Source organism: Aquarana catesbeiana, linkage group LG08 (genome assembly GCF_042186555.1).
Source record: "Aquarana catesbeiana isolate 2022-GZ linkage group LG08, ASM4218655v1, whole genome shotgun sequence".
Classification (NCBI taxonomy): domain Eukaryota; kingdom Metazoa; phylum Chordata; class Amphibia; order Anura; family Ranidae; genus Aquarana; species Aquarana catesbeiana.
This window is the reverse complement of record NC_133331.1, coordinates 30,138,443-30,166,299: the sequence shown is the minus strand read 5'-3', so window position 1 is coordinate 30,166,299 and position 27,857 is coordinate 30,138,443. Positions and strand designations below refer to the sequence as shown.

Below are 27,857 nucleotides of genomic sequence, written 5' to 3'. Positions count from 1 at the left end.
CAAAACTTGATAAATAAAAAAAAAAATTTCTACTTTAAAATCTATCCAAAAAATAAAGAATTCATAAAATTTAGGCCAAAATGTATTCTGCTAGATGTCTCTGGTAAATATAAAAATCTCAATAAGTGCATATTAATTGGTTTGGGAGAAAGTCCACAAACTATGTATATATACACACTGGAATTTACACAGCTATGATGCTATACTGGTAATAATCAACGAATTACAGTGATACTAGGATAGTGTGGTTGGCCAGCTGATGTTGGTTGGGAGGTACACAGACATCAATAGTGACAGTAACACAGTGATCAGTGCTAAAACTGTACACTGTCACTGTACGGATGACATCTAGGGGCAAAGGGTTAACTGTGTGCCTAACAATGTATAAAATGGAAGGCTGACCGCAGGTCAGCCTGATTTTGTAGGAGTCGTCGGGATTTATTTAAACCCGCCCTCTATCCTCCTTGCCTCCGGTTTACATAGTTAGTAAGGTTGAATAAAGACACCAGTCCATCCAGTTCAACTTGAGAGTGTGGGTGCGTGTCTACAATTATCCCAATTTTTTATTTAAGGTACCCATATAGCACTGTCAATTTACGCAGCACTCCACACATACATTGCACACTCACATTGGTCCCTACCCTCAAGGAGCCCACAATCCAAGGTCCCCAACTCACATACTAGGGCCAATTTTGGACAGAAGCTAATTAACATACCAGCATGTCTTTGGAGTGTGGGAGGAAACCGGAGTACCCGGAGGAAACCCACGCAGGCACAGGGAGATCATGCAAACTCCAGGCAGGTAGTGTCGTGGTTGGGATACGAACCAGCGACCGCTTTTTACTGCTATGCGAGAGTGCTCCCCACTACACCACTGTGCCATCCACCACGTTTCTCTCGTGTCCCAACCACCCTTCCCCTTTTTTCTTGCCATTTCTTCTCTTTTACTTCTACTTGGGTAAGCTCCCTTTTAGGCATACTGACCACTTGACCTTTGGCACACCCCAGGTCACTTTTCCCGTTTCCTTTCAGACCTTACCTAATACAGTTTATTAGAGACTCCCAGTACAATGTGTGTATTGCGTGCTGCTTTTACTTTACCATTTTTTTCCTTTCTGAAAACAGCCAGATCGCTGTTTGCAATACACAATTCTGAGTTTCTGCAAACACAGAACTCTGTATGATTGGCCACAGTAGATCAGCTGACTTTGGCCAAAATCAGCTGCCAAACTTGTGCTGTGTCCAATCAACTGAACCTAGAAGAAAGTGTAAAGGAAATTTGTAAATTCTGTATATAATTGTATTCTATTTTGTATGTATTGCACGCTGCCCTCACTGTGCACACGGCACTAATGTTTTCGTTACATGTTTACATTTTTTCAAGTCCCGATTAGAATTAGTCTGCCTATGTTACGCCCCTTGTTACCATAAACATACAACTGTAATAATAATGTGGTACCTACGTAATCATGTGTATAAAAACCTTCAATTGCACACTGTACATATGGCACTAATAATGTTTTCAGTACATGTTTGCATTCTTTCAAGTCCCGATTAGAATTAGTCTGCCTATGTTACGCCCCTTGTTACCATAAATGTACAACTGTAATATTAATGTGATAAGTACGTAATCATGTGTATAAAAACCTTCAATTGCATCATAATAAAGCAGAACAGTTATTTGGAAAGATGCTGAGCGTATCTTTTGTGTCTGTTCCCTACTGCAGTAGTTAATAATTTGGAACCACTAATCAATATGAAGATAGGAGTTGCCCATCTATAAATTTCCATGTCAAAAGGCTGCGACATACAGGCAAGTCACCCAGCCTGGGGATGCTGCCCGCTCACAGTACAACTACTATGGGTGGGTGGCAAGCAGTTAAAAAAATAAAAACCAATAGGTGGAGCTGCAGAGTCCCATAAGGCCTACAGATAAGCAGAGCTGTGAGTTCACGTGCAGATGCCTCTCTGCTGGGGTCCTCGGAAGATACAAGCAGATGGATGATTCGACTCGTACACAAAATGAAAGAAGGACTTTGCATAGATTAGCCCTTTAAAATGCAATAATAAATCGCATGTTGTTGTCTATAGTTTAGAGCACGTTACACTCAATGGGTTTATGACATTACAGTGGATTGTTAAAAATATGCCCAAGAGGAAACCACTTACCCACACACGCATTCAGAAACAGCCAGTCAGTCTTCCTCATACGATTTTTGATTTGCTTTAACTTTTTGAGGTCCAGTTCCAGCTCATCCTTGCTGCCCACTGCCCCAGCCAGTTCAATTCTTTGGAAGTCCATCTCAGAATCCCGTTTAGACATGGGTGGAGAACGGCGCTGGCCGTTGCCACTACTGCAGCCCCCTCTCCAGCGAGCTCTGTCCTGCTCATTAATAATGGAGGAAGCCTTATCGGTGTCAGCCAGCTCTATAGCGTCCATGTTGTTAGGAGTAGGATGATCGCACACGACACATTTCTTTGCTTTGGCAGAGTTCTCATATGTGCAAGCAGAGCAAATCCAATGTTGACCTTTAATATTCAGTTTATTGCGGTCGTTGTATTCCTCACATGGGTCAATGGGGCCAGGTATAGACCTCAACCCCGATCCGGAGGATTGGGGAGATTCTGTTGGGCTACGTGTCCTACGCTGTGACAAACACTGAGTGCATCGGATGGCTCTGGGCCAGTTCAGGTAGGTGCACAAGTGACAGGACCACTTACTGCTATTTTCCATGCTAAATGAGGACTTCACACGTGGCCGGGCACTGGAATCTGGGCAAATTAAGGGACTCCCACCACTTCTCTCTATGGTACCCACATTAGAACTGCTACTTTTAAAGGGCTCCTCTGTGATTATAGCACCACTGGGTCTCTGAGCACGACACATGGTACACTTGATAGCAGACGGCCAATTCTCATAAGTACAATATTCGCAAGACCACTTTATGCCATGCTCCGTCATCGTGACACTCCCAAGGATTGACGTCTGTATCTGTCAGGAAGCTGGAGAGAGGGGGAAAAAAAAAAATTCATTAGAAAATAGTATAAAAAGCTTTTCACGCCGAGTGCTACGCATAAAGGATGTTCCCTAAAGGATGATCACAGTCCAGGCCACACACAAAAAAAACAAAACAACAACAACAACAACAACCACCACAAGTACCAAGGGCTCTTTCACACTGGCAGCTGGGGGACTTTAATCTGAGGAGAGGGTGGAGCTGACTTGCCTGTGTGCGTCTATGGATGCACATGGCCTGGTTTGGCAACACACCCCAGAGGTGGTGGTAATGGGCTGCTCTGTGCGATACCATTGCACAGAGCAGGCAAGCATAACAGGTTTATACTTTGTATATGTATTTATTCTATATTCAAAATGTAATTCTCAGGACAGGTTTCCTAAAAAAGAAAAAAAAAAAAAAGAAAAAAAGCAAAGAGTAGCTAAAGTGTCACAGGAGTCCCTGCTGCAAGTTCCTTGGTACATGAGAGAGCTAAAATGTAAAAAGATGTTCTGTAAAAAGACTTGTGTAGGTTCATAATGCATGTCCCATGCTGTCACAGCCCTATGGCAAGATGACGTTTATAAACTATGACATTTTTCAGTAGGTGTCCCAGAAGCATTCCAAAGAAAACAGACTACATGGATGTCTGCGAATAACGCAATGGCCAAAACATTGCAAGAATGATTAGAGCTCTGCCAGAAACAGAGGGAACAAATCCTAGAACAGCATCCAACCAGGGCAAAGGCAAAAAATGTGCTTTTTGTCTGAAGGAGTCTGGACTTTGTCACCAAAATTATAAAAAAGTTATCCAGTGAAGATCTCTGTTAAACAATCCAAAAACAAACTCTGGGGAGTCTAAAGTTAGCTTACTAAGCTTAGGTTTAAAAACAACAAAAATTGAGTTGCCAAAATACAATTACATTTTTTTTTTCTTATAACTTTCTTCTTACAGGGCCGTTACGTCACTTTTTTCCCCAAAACAATATCCTGCAATTTATATTCTGACAAGCCACATCAAGAGAGTCTGATCAATGACCGGTATGCAGGTACAAGTGCCAAGCTAAAGTATGCAATACAGCTTTAGCATCAGTCCACCATAGGTAAGATTTCACCCATAGGTCGTTTAGTGGGCCAAGGAACCCAGCTGCTTCTTTTTTGTGTTCTCCAGCAGTACAACTGCTTGGCATATTTCTCGGCTCTGTTCTAATACACCTTCCCATCTCAACTCTACATACTACAATACAGAATAGAACTTACAATGAAGAACTTGAAGCAATAAAGCTTCATTTTTTTTTTAGTAAAACAAACCAGTCATACCTACCAGCACTGTGTAATGGTTTCGCACAGATTAGCCCAAATCCTCTTCTGTGATCCCATGCCGGCATTCCAGGCTCCTCCTCTTAGGTTTTCCGAGGGGGCTGCCGAGCCAAACCGTCTGCATCCATTGACACAGAGTGGGCGGCCCCGCCTGGCACAGCATGAGATTGACAGAGGCGGGAGCCAATGGCTTCCGCTGCTATCAATCTGCCCAGGGAGGAGGAAAACTGTGGAGAGCTGCTGCTCTTGTGCACATTGCTGGATCGGAACAAGCACAGGTAAGAATAAGGGGGGGGGATTCTGGAGCATAGAAGCACCTTCCACCTTAATGCATTCTATAGCTGCAGGATAAAAACCTACAGAACCTTCTGTGCTACAGAATTCCACCCCCCCCCCCCCCACATACTTGCCTGAGCCCAATCCAGCGATTTGCACGAGAGCTACAGCTCTCTCCACTGTCTTCCTCCTCCCTGGGCAGACTGACAGCAGTGGGAGCCATTGTCAAGCAAATGCTTTGCCGAGCGTTCGGGGCCAAGCCGAGCTGCCCGCTCTGCCAATAGACGCAGACAGGGCGACTCAGAAGCAAGCACGCATGGGAGCTCCCATGGAAAGCAGCTTTCCATGGGGGCATTTACTGAAGAGGAGGAGCCTGGAGCGCCAACAGGGGGCTTCAGAAGGAGGAGGATGAAGGCTGCTTTGTGCAAAAAACTATTGCACAGAGCATGGAAGAAGAAAGAAGAAAAAAGAAAAAAGAAAGAAGAAAGAAGAAAGAAGAAAGAAGAAAGAAGAAAGAAGAAAGAAGAAAAAAGAAAAAAGAAAGAAGAAAGAAGAAAGAAGAAAGAAGAAAGAAGAAAGAAGAAAGAAGAAAGAAGAAAGAAGAAAGAAGAAAGAAGAAAGAAGAAGAAAGAAGAAAGAAGAAAGAAGAAGAAAGAAGAAAGAAGAAAGAAGAAGAAAGAAGAAAGAAGAAAGAAGAAAGAAGAAAGAAGAAAGAAGAAAGAAGAAAGAAAGAAGAAAGAAGAAAGAAGAAAGAAAGAAGTATCACTTTAAGGCTTTAGAACCACCTTAACTACGAAGAATGAACAAATTATAGGTGGTCTGAAAAGCTTTTTTCTTGGAGAATGCTGCTCCATGCTCTAGTGCCAGAGACTACTACAATTTTAGGCATTTTGATCCCATTACATATATGATCCTTACCCTCAGCAGAGCTTTGCCTTGGCTTTTGGTCATGCAACTGGCACAAGTGAGAGCCCGGAATGGCATTTTCTTCATTTAAAAAAAAAAAACAAAAAACATTCAATTGCTCATCAATTCTATTCAAACTCTCGCTATAAGCAAGCACACTAGATCCCAGTCTATGTACTGGAAGGGAAATGCTTTGTTTGCCGGGAGAACAATGTTAACCATTTTCGGTTTCTTCCAGAGCTCCAGTACACTCACTAGTCACCCCTGTCACAACCCTTTTAACAGCTGGGTTGAACTTTAAGCACATGGTTTAAATTTTTGCACAGAAATAGGTCAAGACTGATTAATCCCAAAATAGTTTCTTATTCTGATGTACTATGTCACAATGTACTTGTACAGCAGATTCTCTGCTTTAAATACCCAGCTTGCAGAAAGCAGGCCTGCAATGTGTACAAACAGCAGTAATACTGGCACTACCTTGCATGATCGTAATAGGCCCCATAAAGAGATTTTAAAGATTTTCCACATCCTAAACTGTAAGCCCAAACACAATCTTCAAAAACAGAAAAAGAAAAATGGACATTCACAAGCTTAAAGAGGTTGTAACCCCAAAAATAAGGAGCTCCTGTTCTCTTATATCAGGTCAAACAGCATAGCGCTTGTGCTGTCTAATCGGTCTCTTTCTATGCTGTAAAAAACCTGGCTAATCCTGTCCGTTCCTGTGTCACCCTATGTAAACTGACCATGGAAATCATGGCTGCTAAATCACTATACCGTGGTCAGTTTACATGCCTCCTTCAGCCCGCAGTCACTCTCCCCCTCCTTTCCTGCCCATCCCCTCCTGCCACTATTAGTAGGTGGCAGTAAAGTCTGAGAAGGATTACTGCCAGTCCCTCTGCTCTACCAAGCTATACTACAGTGTAAATGTTTGTATAAAATTTTGCCTCTAAATACCTTCTTTCAGATCATTTGGTCACGTGACAGCAAGCTGCTCTCCTCCCCCAATCTAAGTGCTACAGCGGGATGGGCTGAGCAGATAGCACAGCGGTCACATGACCTCCTGGCTGAAGTCAGGGGTATCTCAGCCCCTCCCACTGTAGCTTTTAGATCGGGGAGGAGAGCGGCCGGAGGTCACATGACCGAACATAAACGATCTGAAATAAGGTATTTAGAGCCATCATTTTATATTAACAATTACACTGTGTAGCATGGCTTGGTAAACTAGGGGGGCTGGCAGTAATCTTTAACTTTACAACCACTAAACAGGACATTCCCAAGTTGTCCGATGAGGCTATAACTAAAAGGAAAACATCCAGGCAAGTCACATATCTGATTCAAAGCAACCGATTGCCAAGTGCATAAAAACCATAACGGTGAACGCTGTAAACGCATCTGTATATTATCCACAGAAGGAGAATTGCAGACAAAAACACTCCTCAGGATTATAAATAAAAAAAAAAAAAGGGGGGGGGGGGGGGAGCGTTTTGAAGAAGGGCAAGGAAAGTAAAAGCTATGACGTAAGGCAAAGTGGAGTCCCTGAATAGGGAAACCAAGCAGTAGCCACCCTCTATTGCCCTCAAACCATTCCACCACCAACTGGTAGGGTATAAGAACAGGACTCAGATTTAATGATGCCTTTCTGATATTCCAATTGTGCACGTTCTACCTTTGGATTTGATGTAGATTGCCTAATACTGCAAGCAACTTTCCTGACTATCAGAGGCAAGCTTTTTGCAGTCTGCTCTTAAATGACCACAAAAAATTTTCTAATTCTTGAAGCGAATGATATGGTACTTCAACACGCCTGTGCAAATAACATCCTCAGACAAGTGGGAGAGAAGACTGCAGAAGGTCCCAGCGGTTCAGGGAAGCATATGAGGACAGTCAGGTGCCTCAAAAACAGTTCCCTGCAAGATATCCAAAGTCCAATAGTCAGACACTACAATTAGCAAGTCATGTTTTTAACGTGTGCCTGTCAGGTGGTAACATTTACATGGTCACAGAGTCCTGGTGGGCCTGAACTGCCCAAAGGCTGCTTCCATTACTTATTGGGGAGGACATAATGTGCTCTATCCCTTCAGCAAGTTTAATTTACCTCACAGTGATATTTAGCAATCCAAAGACCAGACAACAGGAAACAATTTCAGAATTTTTATGCTCTGAAAAGGAGTTGTCGCAGACAATGGGCAGGCTGAATTTACCAAGTTGATCGCTCAACTTGGGCACAATAAGCCAGCTGGATTCTCTTGTGATTATCGCTGACGGCTGCTACAGCTGCTGGCAATAGTCACTGTCTTCACTGGGTGGGGACGGCTTCCTCCACCTGCCCCCGCCGGGAGAAGACAATTGCCGATTTCCCTCATCAGCACCATCTGTGTTGATGGGGAAACTGTGCAAATTTCTTTCCTGCAACCACAGGTTGCACCGTGTCTAGCCTGCCTTAAATCACATAGCATTAATTGTCTCTGTTCTCCAAAGACTTGAATAGGAGCAGGGGAATAACTGCTTAAAGAGGAACTGAACTCTGAAAGATGTGCCTGAAGAAGTCAGGCAGAAGGCAAAGAACTAATCACCAGTAACTCCTAAAAGTCTCTCTGCTGCTTTTTCCCCCATTACTCACTAACCATGCCTCATTCTGCACCGTCCCTCCATGTGAAGGCAGCCATCTTGGTAGAGGCAGGGCTTTGCTTCCTTATGCCAGGCCAGTAACACACCTCTTGTATTAGAGTGCCTCCACTGTGGATGAAGAAGCACAGCAGACCAAACTATTGTCAGACTGGGGGGGGATAGATGGACTAGCAGATTTTTTTTTTTTTTTTTTTTAAATCAGATCATTTTTATTGATCCACAATGGCTTAAAAGGGATATGGTCCAGAAATATTTAGACAGAATAAAGGTGGATAAAGCACCTGGACCTGATGGCATCCACCCACGGATCCTAAAAGAATTGAGCTCTGTAATTTCAAAGCCATTGTATCTAATTTTTAGGGACTCATTAATGACAGGAATGGTACCACTGGATTGGCGCAGGGCGAACGTGGTGCCTATATTTAAAAAGGGATCAAAGTCTTTACCAAGTAACTATAGACCTGTTAGTTTAACTTCTATAGTCGGGAAGATACTGGAGCGTTTAATAAAAGACCACATAGACGAGTTCTTGCTGGAAAAAAACATTTTAAGCAACAGACAGCATGGGTTCATGAAAGACAGAAGTTGTCAGACAAACCTGATTTCTTTTTATGAAGAGGTAAGTAAAACCTTGGACAGAGGGGTGGCTGTGGACGTGGTTTATTTGGATTTTGCAAAAGCGTTTGATACAGTTCAGCACACACGGCTCATGTGTAAGTTAAAGTCTACAGGCTTGGAAATATCAGTTTGTAAATGGATAGAAAACTGGCTAAAAGACAGAATTCAGAGAGTAGTGGTTAATGATTCTTACTCTGAATGGTCTAAGGTTATCAGTGGTGTACCCCAAGGTTCAGTGCTGGGACCCTTACTCTTTAATATCTTTATAAATGATATTGGGTCTGGGATCAAAAGTAACATTTCTGTCTTTGCAGATGACACCAAGCTATGCAGTGGAATAATGTCCTTACAGGATGTCTCCAATTTACAAGCTGACCTCAATGCACTGTCTAATTGGGCGACTATGTGGCAGATGAGGTTTAATGTTGAGAAATGTAAAGTTATGCACTTGGGGGCTAAGAATATGCATGCATCATACATGCTAGGGGGAGTACAACTGGGGGAATCTGTAGTGGAGAAGGATCTGGGGGTTTTGGTAGATCATAAGCTCAATAATAGCATGCAATGCCAAGCTGCGGTTTCCAAAGCGAGCAAAGTTCTTTCTTGTATTAAGAGAGGTATGGACTCCAGAGAGAGAGATATCATTTTGCCCCTGTTCAAATCATTAGTAAGACCTCATCTGGAATATGCAGTTCAGTTTTGGGCACCAGTTCTCAAAAAGGATATCGGGGAACTGGAGAAAGTGCAGAGAAGGGCAACCAAACTGATAAGAGGCATGGGGGAGCTCAGCTATGAGGAAAGATTAGAGGAACTGAATTTATTCACTCTTGAGAAGAGGAGAATAAGGGGGGATATGATCAACATGTTTAAATATATAAGGGGTCCATATAGTGAACTTGGTGTTGAGTTATTCACTTTACGGTCAACACAGAGGACAAGGGGGCACTCTTTACGACTGGAGGAAAAGAGATTTCATCTCCAAATACAGAAAGGTTTCTTCACAGTAAGAGCTGTGAAAATGTGGAATAGACCCCCTCCAGAGGTGGTTCTGGCCAGCTCAGTAGATTGCTTTAAGAAAGGCCTGGATACTTTCCTAAATGTACATAATATAACTGGGTACTGACATTTATAGGTAAAGTTGATCCAGGGAAAATCCGATTGCCTCTCTGGGATCAGGAAGGAATTTTTTCCCCTGCTGTAGCAAATTGGAGCATGCTCTGCTGGGGTTTTTTGCCTTCCTCTGGATCAACTGTGGGTATAGTATTGGGTATATTGGATTGTACGTTTTGTTTTGTTTTTTTTTATGGTTGGACTGGATGGACTTGTGTCTTTTTTCAACCTGACTAACTATGTAACTATTGTAAACACGCACGAAAAACATCAAAAAAAAAAAAACTTTTTTCTATCTCACTATACAAAATACGTTCTATGCATGCGAGGACACAAAAGGTAAAAATGTTGATGACCAGCCGTTCTTACATACTATAGGTTTCAGTAATATTTGTAAAAGCACCTCCAGAAATAAAGATATGAATACATAACAAGGCAACTAAGTTTGTGATTCTTTGGTCTCATTACATGTTGTGTGTCCTCATGTCTTTATTCCCCTTTCTGCTCCAGGGCCTTCCAGGTCCCCAGAGCAGAACAGGGACATCGCCATCCCCCAACCAGCAGGGGGCGATATGCAGTGTTATCTTGTATTAACCTTTGAGTAAAACTAAAAAAACTTTATCCTCTGCAGAGCACCGACACCATCATAAGTGTTCCCTCTTGGAGTAACCGCATATATAAAGCGTTATGTCCTTCCGCTTCTCTCATCTTTAGCACATTGCTCTTGATACTAGATTCTAGGATAGTGCGTTAGCTGGTGTTGTTGTTCTGCCCCCTAGGACTCTATTGGGAACTAGATGTAGTGGAGCTAAACCAGGTGTGTCCAGCTAGGGATCCCACATTCTTAGATTTTCTTGGACTCCCTCTGAGTTTGTATGCGAGTTGTTCTCTAATAAGAGAATCATTTACAGAGGCAATCCATTCTGTGTGTGTGGGGGCTGTCGTAGATAGCAAGGAAACTGATAGCTAGAAAATGGCTAAGAATAGTATCCTAAGGATGGCGGTATATGAGTGGGGTGTGTACTTTTCTTCATCTAACCAGCCCAGTAGACAAAGTTTAGGATCAGTTGTAAATTTGAGGTTCCATATGCTATTGATAGTGTTTATCACTGCTGCCCAATACCTTTGAAATTTCGGGCATTTCCATAGCATATGGACAAGGGTGGACTAGTAGATTTAGATACACAAACTAACGGAGCCTAAAAGACAAAGACCTATGTTACTGGCTCCGCCTCTAATTTTTCATTCATTCTTTCAAACTTCTATTGGATATAGTGCAGCACTGAATCACTTTTTATTTACATTCTTATAGCAGGACATAACATTTGTATCTCCGACATCCTGTGAAAATAAGGTAACCTATTTAACGGTTCCAGTCAGGTCACACTCTGTAGCCAGAAAGTGAAATTTAGCTGCTGGTGGGCAGGCTGCTGAAATCAAATCATTGTTTATGATGTCAGATAACACAAATGAGTGCATACAGGAATCATTGCAGAGCCTCGGGCAGTGTTTTGCTATCAGAGTTAAGTCCTTGGAGCAGGATACAGGGAAGTGTGTAGGTGTTGCTAGTCCAGCAAAAGCTTCAGGTTCTCCGATTACAATGTTTGGGAATAGAAGCAGAGAAAACTAAACCCCAGTAGTGCGGTCAGCTGGTCATGTGCATGAAAGAGATACGAAGGCCAGGAAGGAGACTGGAGATGCATTTCTAACTTAGTGCACACTAACCTATTAGTGCACCTGCCTGACCAAGCACAGCAAGGCCTTGCTAGAAGGGCAATGAACCAGTTAAGGACCGAGCCTCTTTGAGATTTGTTGTTTACAAGTTAAAACCATTTTTTTTTTTTTTTTTTAGAAAAATTACCCCCAAACATACTTTTTTTTCAAAAAAAAGTCATTTAAACGTCCCTTTAAGGCCCCTTTCACAAGAGGCGGACTCCGCCTCGGTCCGCCGGCTCAGCGGAGATCAACGGAGAGATCCCTCTCTACTCACTGAGCGGGGAGGGGCTTGTCAGGCGCTGCTGCTGCCTATGGAGGGATCGGATGAAAACGGACAGCATGCCTGTTTTCATCAGATCTCACCCGATCCACCAGCGACGGATCTGGACGTAGGGCCATCCTTCTGCTTTTTGCGGATCAGACGTCAGCGGACATGTCTCCGGTGACATCCGTCGCTCCATAGGCCAACATGGAGCGCCCGTCCGCCTGTCAGTTTTGACGATTGTGTGAAAGGGGCGTAAGAGCTATGGGTGGAAGTGACATTTTGACGACGCTTCCGCCCTGCAATTGTATGGAGACAGGTGGGGGCCATCTTCCCCTCACTCGTATCCATACCCAGTAAGGAAGAGGTTCCGATCGCCTCCGCCGCCAAGTGATCTCGTGGCGAATCCGCCGCAGAGACCACCATTATCGGAAACCGGACCGCCGGCCATAGAAGAGGATATCAGGGTTATGGCAGCTAGCTGCTACCTCAGGACGTATATCGGCGTGCGGCGGTCCGGAAGTGGTTATTAAAAGGTCCTGTTTTTTTACCTTTTACACCAGAACATTCCTTACAAAATACAAAAATGTGATTATGCATTTGGTTAATGCAGCCCGATCGATCCTACATCCCAGCTCTTTGGAAATACTCTTCACCTCCCACTATAAAACACGGTAGTTCTGTCGAATGCATGATGTAGAACAGTTTCTCAACCTTTTTTCAGTCAAGGCACCCTTTAAAATTATGGTCTCAAGGCACCCCAGTCTAAAATGTAAAAAAACTATTCTAATAGTTTTACATAATGCAGAAACATCCACATGTAGGACACCCAAAGTTACAGGTGTTTTTTTCTTCCAAAGCAAACACACTTTTGCACACTGGTACTGACCAGTATCCCAAGGTTTCTCTTCTCCCTCCATTTTTCTTCATCAGTCAGCTAATGTGACCCCAGTACTGAGAGAGAGGGGTACAGGATGGTCAAACAAAAATGCTGTGGAGGCGACAGACATCCTCATTAACGGATGACATTATTGGTTAGGATGCCAGAAAGTTGTAATGGTGGACAATGAAAACCCATGGCTTTGTGCAACTAAAAAGGATTCATCCACACGCCAGCTTGTGTACAATTTAATACATTTTTAGGCATTTTGCCAAGGCACCCCTGAAGAAACCTCAAGGCACCCTGGTTGAAAAAGACGGATATAGAATATATGGAGAATCTTACTAGTTTCATAAAAGGCACATCAATTAAATTTCATGATATATGGTAGGGATGCACCGAAATTTCGGCCGCCGAAAATATCGGGCGAAAATGGCCTTTTTGGCGAAATCACACTGATAACGGCGCCGAAAATGGGGACGGGGTCCCGCCCCTGGTGCCACCCAGTACGGGGGTGTCGTTCTGGAGCGTCCCGTCCAGCCCCAGTCCAGTACTCTCAACGAGGTGGATGAAAGCAAAACAGTGCTCTATCTTAGGATGAAAGCTGTCAGCACACTGCATTAAGGAGCGGCTTGTCGGTATGATCAGCGGGAAGAGCATTATCAGTGTGCAGCACTTGTTGTTTGACATGCTATTAGAAACAGTGAGCCCGCTCGGTGAAGCGAGCGGGCTGTTTCTAACAACATGTCAAACAATTAGGTTTACATCCTCAGATACTTTTATGATGTCTTTGCACATTAGAAATCACTCTTCCTGGTTGGATCGGGAGTTCCACTTTCTAACATCCACTGAAGCCCCCCACCGTTTTTTTTTTTTTTTTCTCCTAACCCCAAAAGTTAATTTTTTTTGTGTTATTATATCACTTTATTGTTCCTTGTGTACTCACAAGTCATGTTGTGTTTATGATATCACATATCTTACTATTGTTTGCCACAAATACCTCATATGTTTCACGATTTGTAATATCTCAAATTTCTTAAAAAAAAAAAAAAAAAAAAAAGAAGAAGAGCATGCTCTCAATCTTTTACTGACTGGAATTCGGCCAGCAAAAGTCTGATGGAACATACCCACGGTCATATTTTCCGTCGAAAAACTCTCATCGGTCTTTTGCGGGCTGAAATTCCAATCATGTGTACGCAGCATTAGACGTGTTCCTATTTAAAAGTGGAGTTCCACCCAAAAATGGAACTTCCACTTTTTGGATCCCCCCCCCCCTCCGGTGTCAATTGGCACCTTTCAGGGGGGAGGAGGGAGCAGATACCTGTCTAATACAGGTATTTGCTCCCACTTCCTGGCATAGATCACTGCGGTGATTGCGGTGACCTACGCCACTTCCGCCGCCTACCCCGTCCTCCACCGCTGTATTCTGGGAGACACAGGTCGCGCATGCGCAGTAGGGAACCAGGAAGTGAAGCCGCACGCCTTCACTTCCTTATTACCTTAGCGAGGATGGAGGCAGCAGCAGCCCAGAGCCGAAGGACGGATTGGCTGCCGACACCGCGGGCTCCCTGGACAGGTAAGTGTCCATATATTAAAAGTCAGCAGCTGCAGTATTTATAGCTGCTGGCTTTTAATTTTTTCAGCAAACCTCCGCTTTAAAGTATCTCACCAAAAATGACATTTTGTTGCAGGGGATGCCTGAAATCTGACTTGTATTTATTTTAGGCAGACTTCTGGGAAAATTGGTGAGCCAAATCACACAAGCAGGAAATGTTTGTGGGGGGCATTCTGTACACATTCACTCCCGGTTGCCATATATTGCATTTTACAGACAATTACAGTGGCTGCAGATTGAAAAGGAAAGGTAATCTTTAATAACATTCACTTCCAACATGACTTGTGTCGCAATTGTATAAGCTATATTATTTTTTCTTTATTTGCCATTTTTTCCCCCACAAAAGTGTTTTTTTTTTTTTATAAATCAAATTACTTTTTATGAAAAGAACATTTTCATTTTACAACATCACAATATTGAGAGGACACAGAATTAGCCATTCATATAGCCAGCAGGCTACACCGTATTTGAATTTTTACTGTATACAAGGCAACATTCCATATAAAATAAACAGATCTATTATAAAAACGTATACCAGAGTCTGTTGTCTTTGAGTTACAATATAACTGTGCATGTCCTCATTATTATTATTATACAGGATTTATATAGCGCCGACAGTTTACGCAGCGCTTTACAACGACATTAGGGCAGACAGTACAAGTACAATACAATTCAATACAGGAGGAATCAGAGGGCCCTGCTCGTTAGAGCTTACAATCTAGGAGGGAGGGTCAAGTTATACAAAAAGGGTAATAGCTGTGGGGGATGAGCTAATGGAGAAAATAATGCAGTTGTTAGATGGAGGCAGGATAGGCTTCTCTGAAGAGGAAAGTCTTCAGGGATCGCCTAAAAGTGGATAAATTTGGAGACAGTCTGACAGATTGGGGTAGGGAATTCCAGAGGATGGGCGAGGCTCGGGAGAAGTCCTGGAGGCGGATATGGGAGGAGGTGATGAGGGAGCTAGAGAGCAGGAGATCTTGGGAGGAACGAAGATGGCGTTTAGGTTGGTATTTTGAGACTAGGTTAGTGATGTAGCTGGGGGCACAGTTGTGGATGGCTTTGTAACTTATTGTTAGTATTTTGAATTTAATTCGTTGGGCGAGTGGCAGCCAATGGAGGGATTGGCAGAGAGGGGTAGCAGACACTGAGCGGTTTGTAAGGTGGATGAGTCTGGCAGCAGCATTCATGATGGACTGAAGGGGGGATAGTCTATTTAAAGGTAAGCCAATGAGGAGTGAGTTGCAGTAGTCAAGGCGAGAGATAACCAGGGAGTGAATCAGGAGCTTTGTAGTTTCACTGGTTAGAAAGGGACGTAGTTTAGAGATGTTGCGGAGGTTGAGGCGGCAAGCTTTGGAAAGTGATTGGATGTGGGGCTGAAAGGAGAGTTCAGAATCTAGGATAACACCTAGCACCCTGACATGTGGGGACGGGTGGATGGTTTTGCCATTGCTCTTCACAGAGAAGTCAGGGGAAGAGGCACGTGGGGGAGGAAATATTATAAGCTCGGTTTTGGACAAGTTGAGTTTGAGGAAGTGGTGTGACATCCATACAGATATGTCGGTTAGTAAGTTAGTGATGCGTGAGGAGACTGATGGAGTGAGTTGAGGGGTGGAGAGATAGATTTGTGTGTCATCAGCATAGAAATGATATTGAAAGCCATGAGAGGCTATCAGCTGACCCAGGGAAGAGGTGTAGATTGAAAATAAAAGAGGTCCAAGAACAGAACCTTGGGGGACCCCGACAGAGAAGGGAAGAGGAGTGGAGGAAGTAAAATTGTAAGTGACACTGAAGGTGCGTTGGGATAGGTAGGATGAGAGCCACTGAAGAGCCACGTAGACCGAGGGAGTAAAGTTTTTTGAGGAGGAGGGGGTGGTCAACCGTGTCAAAGGCAGCTGAAAGATCCAGAAGTAGGAGTACAGAATAGTGTCCGTTGGTTTTTGCAGTTAGTAGGTCATTTGTGAGTTTTAAAAGAGCAGTTTCTGTGGAGTGTTGAGGGCGAAATCCACATTGAAGGGGATCAAGAAGGTTGTTTTTAATGAGGTGGTCACTCAGTTGGTTGTAAACCAGGCGTTCAAGGAGTTTAGAGGAAAAGGGGAGCAAGGAGATAGGGCGTAGGTTGTTAAGATTGGTAGGGTCCAAGGATGGTTTTTTGAGTATGGGAGTGACCAGTGCATGTTTTAGAGCATCGGGGAAGACGCCAGAGGTGAGGGAGAGATTGAAGATGTGGGTTAGAGAGTGTAGGATGGGGTCAGAGGGTGACCATAGCATTTGAGAGGCCTATCCCGCAACTCCGCTCCTGGCCCTTAACAGGACCATGGAGCGGGTTAGGGGCACCACACACCCCTAAACAGCGGAGGAGGTTCACAGTATTCATACATTGGCGTTAACCTTTAATGTATGGCCTGCCTTAGCCGAAAGCCCCTGGCAGCTTGAAAATGAAGAAAGTCTGTTTGCTGTAATACAGCAACTTCTGATAAGATAGGTGAGCTGATGAGCTATGGAATACATTGCTGGCGGTCAGACAGGAGAATGGTGTACAACCCTTTACATTATTCTACCGTTTAGCCTTGCAGCTCATTTGGGGTTTTGCGGGAGGAAGAAACGGCAGCTACTGACTTATGCATATCAGTGGCCCCTGGGCTTCGTGGGTCAAAGGGCACTTGAAAACACATTGGATGGTACATAGAGTACTTGCAATTGACTGCTTTCCATCTCTAGTGCTGCCTTACAATGTTCAGTACATGGCAAGGTTCGCTTCAATTAAATGTACAATAGAAATAAGAAAAACCTGCACTAAGCTCTCCCGGACAATGCCTCTGGCTTTCTTTGTGGCTGGGTCTGGCACAGTGACACAGCAGCAGTCTAGGAAGGAGAGCGAGAGATTACTTCGGTTTTATACAAGTGATTTTTAAAATGAAAATAGAAGCAGGAAATCAGCAGGAATAGGACTGCAGCAAACAGGGTTTCCTTAGAAAAAGGCAGCAAAAGGAAACCAACATTTTTGGTTGCCAAGAAAATGTATTATGCACTTCAGTTCAAACTTATAGCTGCAGAAAGTGAATCTTTCCAACAATGAGCAGGTCCCCGGGGTCCCCAGACAGATCTCAAATTTATCAGAAACTCCTCCCTAGTAAAGATTTAATAAAACCACAAGGGTGGGAAAAAAAAAAAAAAAATGTAAATTTTTTTTTTTTTCTTTTAAAAGGTTATCTAAGAGCTACATAAATATTGTAGCAGATGTAAGCTTCCACCCAATACCATAGGGCCTGTGCGCCCAACTACTGCGATACGATAATTTTATATACACCTCACACTGACCACGATAATGTGGCAGCATTTGAAGATCAAAACATACCCAACATTTTTAAACAGAAAAAAAACAAAAAAAAAAAAAAACAAGTTGGCTGAAATTTGTATTGCGTTATCACAAAATTTACAAAGCGCATCATGTTAAAAACTGACACTGAGGATGGGGACACCAATGGAAATGTATGAGGGGGAATCTGACAGGAACAAATATGTAAGGCACCATGCACACTGCAAGTTTACCCCCCCCCAGTGCATGAGGTTCTGGCAGGGGTTGCAGGCGTATCTTCCAGCCCCGCTGCCAGCAGCCTTTCAAATTTTATTCTATTCTGCTGCTGCAGATTCATTCATAAATAATGGATTTTTTTTCAGCCCGCGAAAGAGTAAAAGTGATACAATGAGGCCCTCAAAGTGAAAATTTGGAGCATAGAGAACAGCAGGGTAATGATGCACTTTTAACGTTAAAAAGTATTTGACCAAAGTCATTGCATTTAGCAGTTTGGCTGCAGTTAATCTTAGGCTGGCCATAAAGGATTCATTTTGAGCCCCCGTTCTCATCTCTGCGATTTGACAGGTTAAAAATCGGAGCTTATTGCCAGTGACAGGGGTGTCCAAATTGGTGCAGCGACGACTTTGCGGCACCGCACCGATTTCCCAAAAAGTAGTTCCTGCACTAATTTTGGGGACTTTGGGGGCACATTTCAATAGACATCTGTGCATGAACCCACACAAAATGTCTTTCAAGTCGCCTCTAAAGTCAGACTCAAATGCGGCTTGATGAACGCGCACCATTTCAAAAGCAGTGTTCAGTGTGAACGAGGGCTAAGGCCACATTCACACTTCATATAGTGAGAACAGAGTGTTCCTATATGCAATTTTGCGTGATGCAAATAAGGCAGCACGTTCACTTTAATGGGCTGTCCAATGCACAAACAACGCACCAAAGAAGCTCCAGAACCTTTTTTTGGGCATGGAGCGTTGTGCTTTTTTTTTTTTTTTTTTTTTTTTTTAACATGTGTACAGGCCCGTATGTATCATGGAAAAACATCTAACTGCACTTGGGGTGCCTTAAATGGCACGTCTGTAGTGCGGTTTTCTTACGGTTCCAAAATGTGCTCAAGAACCTGTGTTGCTGCAGGTTTCTGCACGCGTTCCAGAAATGCGAAGAGGTGAATGTAGCCTTAAAGAGGAATTTCAGATATTGGGAACTTGATATGTAAGAAATAAATGTCCACACTCCTACACCATACAAAAACCCCAGCTGCTGTATTAGATATCATCCTGATATATTATATAATAAAACACAATGTGCAGCACAGAGCGGGTCTCTGCACACAATTAGGGAGATTTAAGGCCCGTACACACGATCCGAAATTTGTACGAAAAATACCGCTTTTGACGCAATCGTACGATAATTGGATCGTTAGTACAGAGCTTTCGAGAGCCCATCACGACAGTTCATCCGATATTAAATTGGACATTAAATTGTCTTTCCGGACAACAGTTGTTGTCCGGAAAGACAAGACATACACTACAACACATGACATCACTTCCGATTTTTTTTTTCCCGTCATATGAGACTTTTAATGACTTTAGTAACCTATTCAATTTCTACTTGCGACTAGTAAAGTGAAAAAAAAAAAAAAATTTGGATCATGTGTACGGGGCATTACTAAAACTAAAAAATGCTAAATCTGGTGCAGCTCTGCATAGAAACAAATCAGCTTTTAGGTTTTATTGTCAGAACCTAATTGAACAAGCTGAAGGAAGAAGCCGATAGGTTATCATGCACAGCTGCACCAGATTCCGAGTGCTCCAGTTTTAGTAAATCTCCACCAATGTCATCCAGCAGAGCACCTGCTTGCACCAGGCAGGAAACACCGGTGGAGCTGGCCTCAGATATACAAATACACCATATTGGTCCTAATGCTGGCTTTGTTGCTCACAGTTGTGAGCGCAATGGTTTAATTTCAATATTTTAAACTGTTTCATGCTAAAGGGACATGTCTTCTGTGAATTCTTAGCCACATTATGGAAAATGTATGAACTTGTTCCATTGCATGACCTAGCAGCAGAACACAGGGAAATAGCATGACAGTAATTTGAACATTGTGGGGCACCAGTGCAGACACTGACATTGTTAGTGGACCATATGATTTATACACGTGTTAGAGCTGCACGATTGTTAAGAAATGGTTATTGCGATTCAACCTCCCTCACAATCTTAATACAGCATTTCCCGGATTCATGTTAAACAAGCGCAGAGCCAAGCAGAGCTGTCAATAGGGAAAAAAAAAACAAAAAAAAAAACCTCGCCAGTGATAAAGAGAAACCATGCATCTCTCGGTTCTTTTAGATCAAAGGAATTAACTTCTATCTGTAAATGAGCTCAGTTTAACCACTTAAACGGCCCGTACACATGGTCCAAAAATATTTTTTTTTTGCATGCTAGTCACATATCGAAAATGGAGAGATGAGGTTATTAAAGTTACAAAAATTCTCATACGAAAAAAAAAAAAAAAAAAAATTAAAAATCGGAAGTGATGTCATGGGTTGTAGTGTATTCGTATTGTATTTTTGGACAACAACTGTACTGATTAAAAGAAAATCGTACGATCTGGTATCATACAAGAAAAGTTTTTGTGCTTGTCCAAAATTGGATGACCAGTCATGATTGGCTCTCGAAAGCTCTGTACTAAACTAACCGATTATCGTACGATTTTCAAATTGTGTGTACGGGGCCATAAAAGTCTTTGACACTCGTTGCTTACAAGTTGAAAATATGAATTTTTTGCTAGAAAATTAGAACCCCCAACTTGAAAATTATAATATATACACACACACACACACACACACACACACACACACACACACACACACACATACTGTTTCCCCCCGAAAATAAGACCTAGCGCGATTGTCGGTGATGGCTGCAATATAAGCCCTACCCCCCCAAATAAGCCCTACCCTGAAAATAAGACCTACAAGGACTTTAACTTGGGCTTATTTGGGGGGTTAGGGCTTATATTGCAGCCATCACCGACAATCACGCTAGCTCTTATTTTCGGGGAAACAGGGTATATATAAATCAGAGACCTTGGAGAATAAAATGGAGATCATTGCAATATTTTATTTCACACTGTATTTGTGCAGCGGTCTTTCAAAAGCAATTTAGGAAAAAAAAAAAACAAACATACTTCAATGAATTAAAACTAAAACAGTAAAGTTAGCCAAATTCTTGTAGTATAACGTGAAAGATGATATGCTGAGAATTGTGATCTTTATTCTAAAAGAAAGAAAAAAAAAAAAAAAAAAGATGATACTCATTTGATCCAGAATCATACAGCTGTTATTTTTGTGAATCACATAGATGGAATGTACTGATATTGCACTTTAGTTTCACTGGTCACTTTAAGATAAAAAAGTTTATGGTTTACACAAGATTAGAAGAGGTTGTTACATGAATGTGAAAATTATATGTGCTATAGCACTTCATTCATAAGCATTGTTCTATTGCTTCTGCACACCGATATATGACTGTACATTGGGTTATGGATAATTTATACATAGGTCCAGTTTGCATATACCATACATGTTGATAGTTTTCTATTTAAGATACATTAAAGTGGTTGTAAACCCACTTTGAGGGGGGGGGGTGGGGGGGGGGGGGGGGGGAAACACAACTGCAAGACAAAGGCATAATGAGCTAGTATGCAAATACAGGGGATATTCGTGCAGGTTTAGGAGATATCCTGGGTAGCTACAAGTAAGCCTATTTATAGGCTTACCTGTAGCACAAAGTGGTCTGTAAGGGTTTACAACCACTTTAATAATTTAGTTTATTCAGCATGAAATGGAGCTTAGTTATATAGGCATTAGGCTGTATATTCGGTAATATTTACATTTTTTCATAAACTCATTCAATGAATCCAAGCTCTGCAAGCTAAGAACATACACTGCATTGATGGATTCACACAATTTCACAGTAACCATGAGATAAAACAAAGTTCAGGAATATTCCTTTATCCCATTGTTCTCGCTTCTAAACAAACGCGGCAAAGCGCTGCTAAACTCTGCATGTAAACGCAGCAAAACAGGCGTTTTTAAACGTCAGTTCCTATCTGTCAAGTTAAATCGTTCAGGAGAGATGGCAAAACGTTGTGTGTACATGAAGCCTTATTATTCTAAGGCTTAATGTGCACAGGACTTTTTACAACCTCTTCTGAACGATTCAACTTGACAGATAGTAACTGACGTTTAAAAAAAAAAAAAAAAAAAAAAAAAAGTCCATTTTGCCGTGTCTAGGTTTAGAAGCTTTTCAATGAAAAACGCCTGTAAACGAAACTAAAATGTGAGTTACTGCGTTTACAAGCTGTTACAGGCTTTCACACTGGGGCGCTTTGCAGGCGCTACAGCGCTAAAAATAGCACCTGCAAAGCGCCCTGAAAGAGCCGCTGCTCTGTCTCCAGTGTGAAAGCCCCGATGGCTATCACACTGGAGCAATGCGCTTGTAGGACGGAAAAAAAAAAACTCCCGCAAGCCGCATCTATGGAGCGGTGTAGTCACCGCTCCTGCCCATTGAAATCAATGGGGCAGCGCGGCTATACTGCCGGCAAAGCGCTGCTGCAGCGGCGCTGTGCGGGCTGTTTTAACCCTTTTTCAGCTGAATAGCGCCACTAAAACTACGGTAAAGCGCCGCTAACAATAGCGTTTTACCGCCAACACACCCACCGCCCCAGTGTGAAACCGGCCTAAACGGCCCTGTGTACATGTACTGATAAGAGGAGAGTTCAGGGGCAGCTGAAAAAAAAACGCCCAACTGCTCCTAAACGTCTGTTTACCAACAGCCGTGTACGAGTCCTAAATTGGAAATCTTAATTTCGTTTGCAAATATTAAACACATTCTATCTACCAGTAAGAATGAGTCCTTACATTTAAAGAGCACCTGTCATTTCAGATCCATCATGGCAGCGCCTGTTAGCGGGCATCCATTCACCTGCTGCCGCCACGTCCCTCACCTTGTTGTGTCACTGCTGCATCACCAGCCATTCCATTAAAGTGAATGGGACTGTCGGTGAGTCAACTGCGGGACAGAGGAGGAGGCTCTGCGGGACAGAGGAGGAGGCTCTGCGGGACAGAGGAGGAGGCTCTGCGGGACAGAGGAGGAGGCTCTGCGGGACAGAGGAGGAGGCTCTGCGGGACAGAGGAGGAGGCTCTGCGGGACAGAGGAGGAGGCTCTGCGGGACAGAGGAGGAGGCTCTGCGGGACAGAGGAGGAGGCTCTGCGGGACAGAGGAGGAGGCTCTGCGGGACAGAGGAGGAGGCTCTGCGGGACAGAGGAGGAGGCTCTGCGGGACAGAGGAGGAGGCTCTGCGGGACAGAGGAGGAGGCTCTGCGGGACAGAGATGACAGTTGTCCTTTAAAAATTATGATTTAAAAATAGAGTTGATTTAAAACCAAGCCTTTTTACTAGTGATTTAAAAATCGACTTGATTTAAATCAAATCCACCATGATTTTCTCTTTTAGCACATACTTTTCTTCTGGCCAAAAGAAATTCTCACAGTTAATGGACTTATTACTGTATAAGTGTTTATATAAATTTTACACTATTTTATATTGTGTCTGGACCACTATTAAGTGAGGTTTGTTATCACTTGAAAACTAGCAAGCGCTGTTCATGGGAATTTAGATTCTGGACACCCTCATTTATCACTAATCACACGATTTGAAACAGCTGCTACACTTAACTGTTAGGCTCGGTTCACACTAGGACGACTTGTCAGGCGACCTAGGTCGCCTGACAAGTAGCGTCCCGTTCAGTACAATGGAACCGTTCTAATCGGAGCGACGCAAGTCGCTCCGACTTAGAAAAAGGTTCCTGTACGACTTTGGGGGCGACTTGGGGCGACTTGCATAGACTTCTATACAGAAGTCGTTTTGCAAGTCGCCCGGGCAGTCGTGTGCAGGTCGCCTCGGTGAGGCGACCTGCAAGTCGTGCCGCCTCTGGTATGAACCGAGGCTTAAAACTGTGATAATGCCCCGTACACACGAGCGGAATTTCCATCAGAAAAAACTTGGGCGGTTTTTACGAAAGAATTCCGCTCAAGCTTGCCTTGCATACACACGGTCACATAAAAGTTCTCTGAACTTTTGCCCGCCAAGAACGCGGTGACGTACAACACTAAGATGAGCCGAGAAAATGAAGTTCAATGCTTCTGAGCATGCGTCAAATTGTATCCGAGCATGTGTGATTTTTTTTTGCGCGTCCGAAATGCATACAGACGAACTTTTCCCGACTGAAAAAGAGAACATGCTCTCAATCTTTTGCTGGCTGGAATTCCCCCAGCAAAAGACCGATGGAGCATACACACGGTCGCATTTTCCAACAAAAAGCTCTCATCCGAGTTTTGCTGGCGGCATTTCCGATCGTGTGTACGCGGCATTAGATTATACTCGCAAGAGGGTTTAGTCATCAAATCCACCCTGAGATCAGGGTAGCACTACAAGTTCTACACAAAATCAATCAATAGTTTAATTTTCAAAGTGTGATTGACATTTTTTGCCATGTGCCTTTTTTGAAAGATACTTTATATAAAACGGAAACACAAACAACCAAAACAAACAAAAAACCAAAACAAACAAACACAGGTATAGCTAATAAAGCAGTGGCAAACTTTTTAAAAGAAACATGGCAGAGGCTCAGGAACACAAAATACTTTCTTCAGTAGACATATGGTACGTTCAATATAAACAATACACCAGGGATATGCAATTAGCACACCAGCAGCTGTTGCAGAACTAAAAGTCCCATGAGGCATAACAAGACTGACAGACACAAGCATGACACCCAGAAGCAGAGCATGATGGGACTTGTAGTTCTGCAACAGCTGGAGGTCCGCTTATTGCATATCCCTGCAAGACACCAAGGGTGTCTGCACATGTCTACTATGGGAACAGACAATGAAGGTGGGCGAGTGACATTAATAGGATTGCCATCTGACACATATGAAGGACATTAAAGATTTGGATTAATACTTCAATATATTAAAGATATGACCTTTGCAAGATGAGGCTGAAGAGAACAGGTGTGTAATACACTCGTCAATTATCAGAAATGTATCTATTAATCAAATTATATTTAGGTTTGAGTACACCATTCCACTCGCGTTATAGTACTTGGCATACCCGTTTATAAATAGACTCAGCAGGCTGTACACATCTGAAGTCCCGGAGTAGTACAGCAACAAATGTGACATAATGGATGTGCGTCATCAGAATGGAGAAAACATTCCCTAGGCTGCAGTATGTGATCTAAAACAGAAGCAGTCTGCAGCAAATACATATTGTAATTGTGTTCGGAGTGCAGCACAAACCCTGACCTGGAAGTCACTTACACCCTCATCTTCACTGAATAGAGACAACAAATCACAAAAACAGGGCAAACAAATGTTTACCTACTGTCCTCCTTACTGACCTCAGCATTCCTCCAGGATCACTGCCTTCCATACACAGGAGAGGGGCGTATGCAGTGTCAAGATGTACATTTGCTGTGAACATACAGGATTTGCAATAGAGTACACTACAAACGATCGCCTAAAAAATAACACATGCGGTATTGCTCTGCACGTTGCAATCAACTGAAATATTGTTGAAGTATAGGATCAGTGGTAGAATAAAATTCTTAATTTACATTAATCTAAAATTACAACCAGTTTTCATGACACTATTATAAACACAGGATTTATATAGCACCAACAGTTTGCTCAGTGCTTTACAAAATGAAGGCAGACAGTACAGTTACAATACAATGTACAAGAGGAATCAGAGGGCCCTGCTCATTAGAGTGCATGCAGTTATTTGATAGAAAGCAAAAGTCCACCGTGGCTGATGAACAGAATCCAAACTAAAAAAAAAAGTCCCTGTCAGTCTCTACACCAGGGGTCTCAAAAATAGCAGCACTCCAGCTGGTGCGAAACTACAGGTCCCATCATACCTCTGCCTATGGGAGTCATGCTTGTAACTGTCAGCCTTGCAATGCCTCATGGGACTTGTAGTTTTGCACAAGCTGAAGGGCGCCAGTTTAAGACCCCTGCTCTACACCCTCTAGGTAGACACATCACTGCCTCATACAGATCTAAAGTCTGTACTCTTAGGGGGACCCAGACATCGGAGTATGTACCCAGCCACAGGGAAGAGAAAAGATGGGACACACACACACACACACACACACACACACACACGTAGGGCCCAGTTAGGACTTTGTTTTTCCAATGCTTTGTGATCCTGGGCAGGGCTGCACAGTGATACCCATAGCATGGCTGAAAGGCAAGTATTTTTCTCTGTGGGTTAAAAGTAACACTAAACAATATCCTTATTTTTCAAAATCAATACACATTCATTAAGTGGCACCGTAATCTATTTTTTATTAAATCATTTCCTACTGCGTTTTTCTGCCAGCATCCTCCATGAGCTTTTAATAAAATGCTTTTGGCGTAAAAAAAAAAAAAAAAAAAAAAAACCCTATCTAAAAGATAAGAATTATTAATAAATACATTAATAAATTTAGTTTATTCTGCATGAAATGGAGCTTAGTTATGTAGCATGAGGCTGTATATATTCTGCAATATTTACATTTTTAGTAAACTCAATGTATCCAAGCTCTGCAAGCTGAGATAACATGCACTGCATTGATGCATTCACACAATTTCACAGTAACCATGAGATAAAAACAAAAGTTCAGGAATATTCTTCTATCCTATTGCTTTCCAAATCTATGTACACTACAAACTGTGTAATTATTTGGAGAAATGCATCTGTTCCAGGCTTTAAGAGCCCTTTCAAACTGCCAGCGCGGGGGGCATCGGTGGTAAAGCGTCGCTTCTTTTAGCGGCGCTTTACCGTAGTTTTTTCCAGCACTGTTCGGGTGCTAGCGCGCCACTGCGCTGCCAATTTCAATGGGCAGGGGCGCTTTAGGAGCAGTGTATACACCGCTCCTAAAGTGCCTCAAAGAAGCTGCTTGCAGGACTTTTGAAGTCCTGCCAGCACAGCAGTTTGAAAGCATTTGACTTTCACACTGGGTTAGCAGTTGAGGCTTTTTTTCAGGTGCTATTTTTAGTGCTAAAGCACCTGAAAAACGCCTCCAGTGTGAAAGGGGTCCAAACATGAACAGGAAGGGCAAGCAGGAAAAATGAAAGTGAAACCTAAGCAGCTTATAAACATTGTAATCTTTCTGCACATAGCTTGAAGGGCTTTATTCCTACCTTGAGGAACAAAATGGTAGCAGGCCGCAAAAGAGCCAGTTTGTGAATATTTACTAACCTGACAGCTTATTATTCTCAATAGGAAACCTTCATTTTGTTTGCAAATATTAAAAGATTCTATCTACCAGCAAGAATAAGTCTTTAAATGTAAAGAGCACCTGTCATTTCAGATCCATCATGGCAGCCTGTTAGCGGGCATCCACTCACCTGCTGCCGCCACGTCCCTCACCTTGTTGTGTCCCTGCCCCATCACCAGCCATCCCATTAAAATGAATGGGACTGTCGGTGAGTCAACAGCGGGTCAGAGGAGGAGCCGCTACGGGACAGAGATGACAGGTGCTCTTTAAAAAAAAAAAAAAAATATATATCATTTAAAAATCAAGTGGATTTAAACCAAGCCTTTTTACTAGTGATTTAAATAGACTTGATACAATTCAAATCCACCCTGATATTAAACACGCATTAAAACCAGACAAGGGTCAGACACATCAAGATCCAGTACATAGTCCTTGTTACATAAACCCCCCCCCCCCATTAGCCATTTTTCTTCTGAATTATTGGCATGAAGATTTCCCTGCTATAATACAAAATACATCTGTCATTCAAACATAGTTTTCCAGCAAAGTACTTTAACACTTAAGCAATACATTCAATGCTCAAGGTCATGAAGATGCAAAATAAAGACAAGCATCTGGACAATCCCCGTTCTGCTGAGAACTGACAAATCATGTGTGCAGCCGGCATTCTGAGAGTCAGATACTGAACTACAGAACACCAGAACACAGGGATGCAGCCCCCACCTATCCATCATTGTTATGCGGTCCATACACCCAATATCACTTCAGCCTTTGCTCTAGTCAATATACATAAGAATATGAAGTAACCCCCTCCAGAAGAAGGTTTCTTTTCATCATACGATTTTCCTGAAAAAAAAAAAAAAATAAAGATTTCAGATTGCATTCCC

General features: G+C 42.8%; 1 protein-coding gene across 1 annotated transcript in view; it reads right to left on the bottom strand.

Annotated features, from left to right (window-relative positions):
* Positions 1-27,857, bottom strand: part of ZRANB1 (zinc finger RANBP2-type containing 1) — a 111,053-nt gene that overhangs the window by 42,135 nt on the left and 41,061 nt on the right. The window contains exon 2 of the mRNA XM_073595658.1: positions 2,170-3,003. Within this exon, the coding sequence (XP_073451759.1) occupies positions 2,170-2,962 (793 nt within the window). The 5' untranslated portion in view covers positions 2,963-3,003. The remainder of the gene's footprint in view (positions 1-2,169; positions 3,004-27,857) is intronic.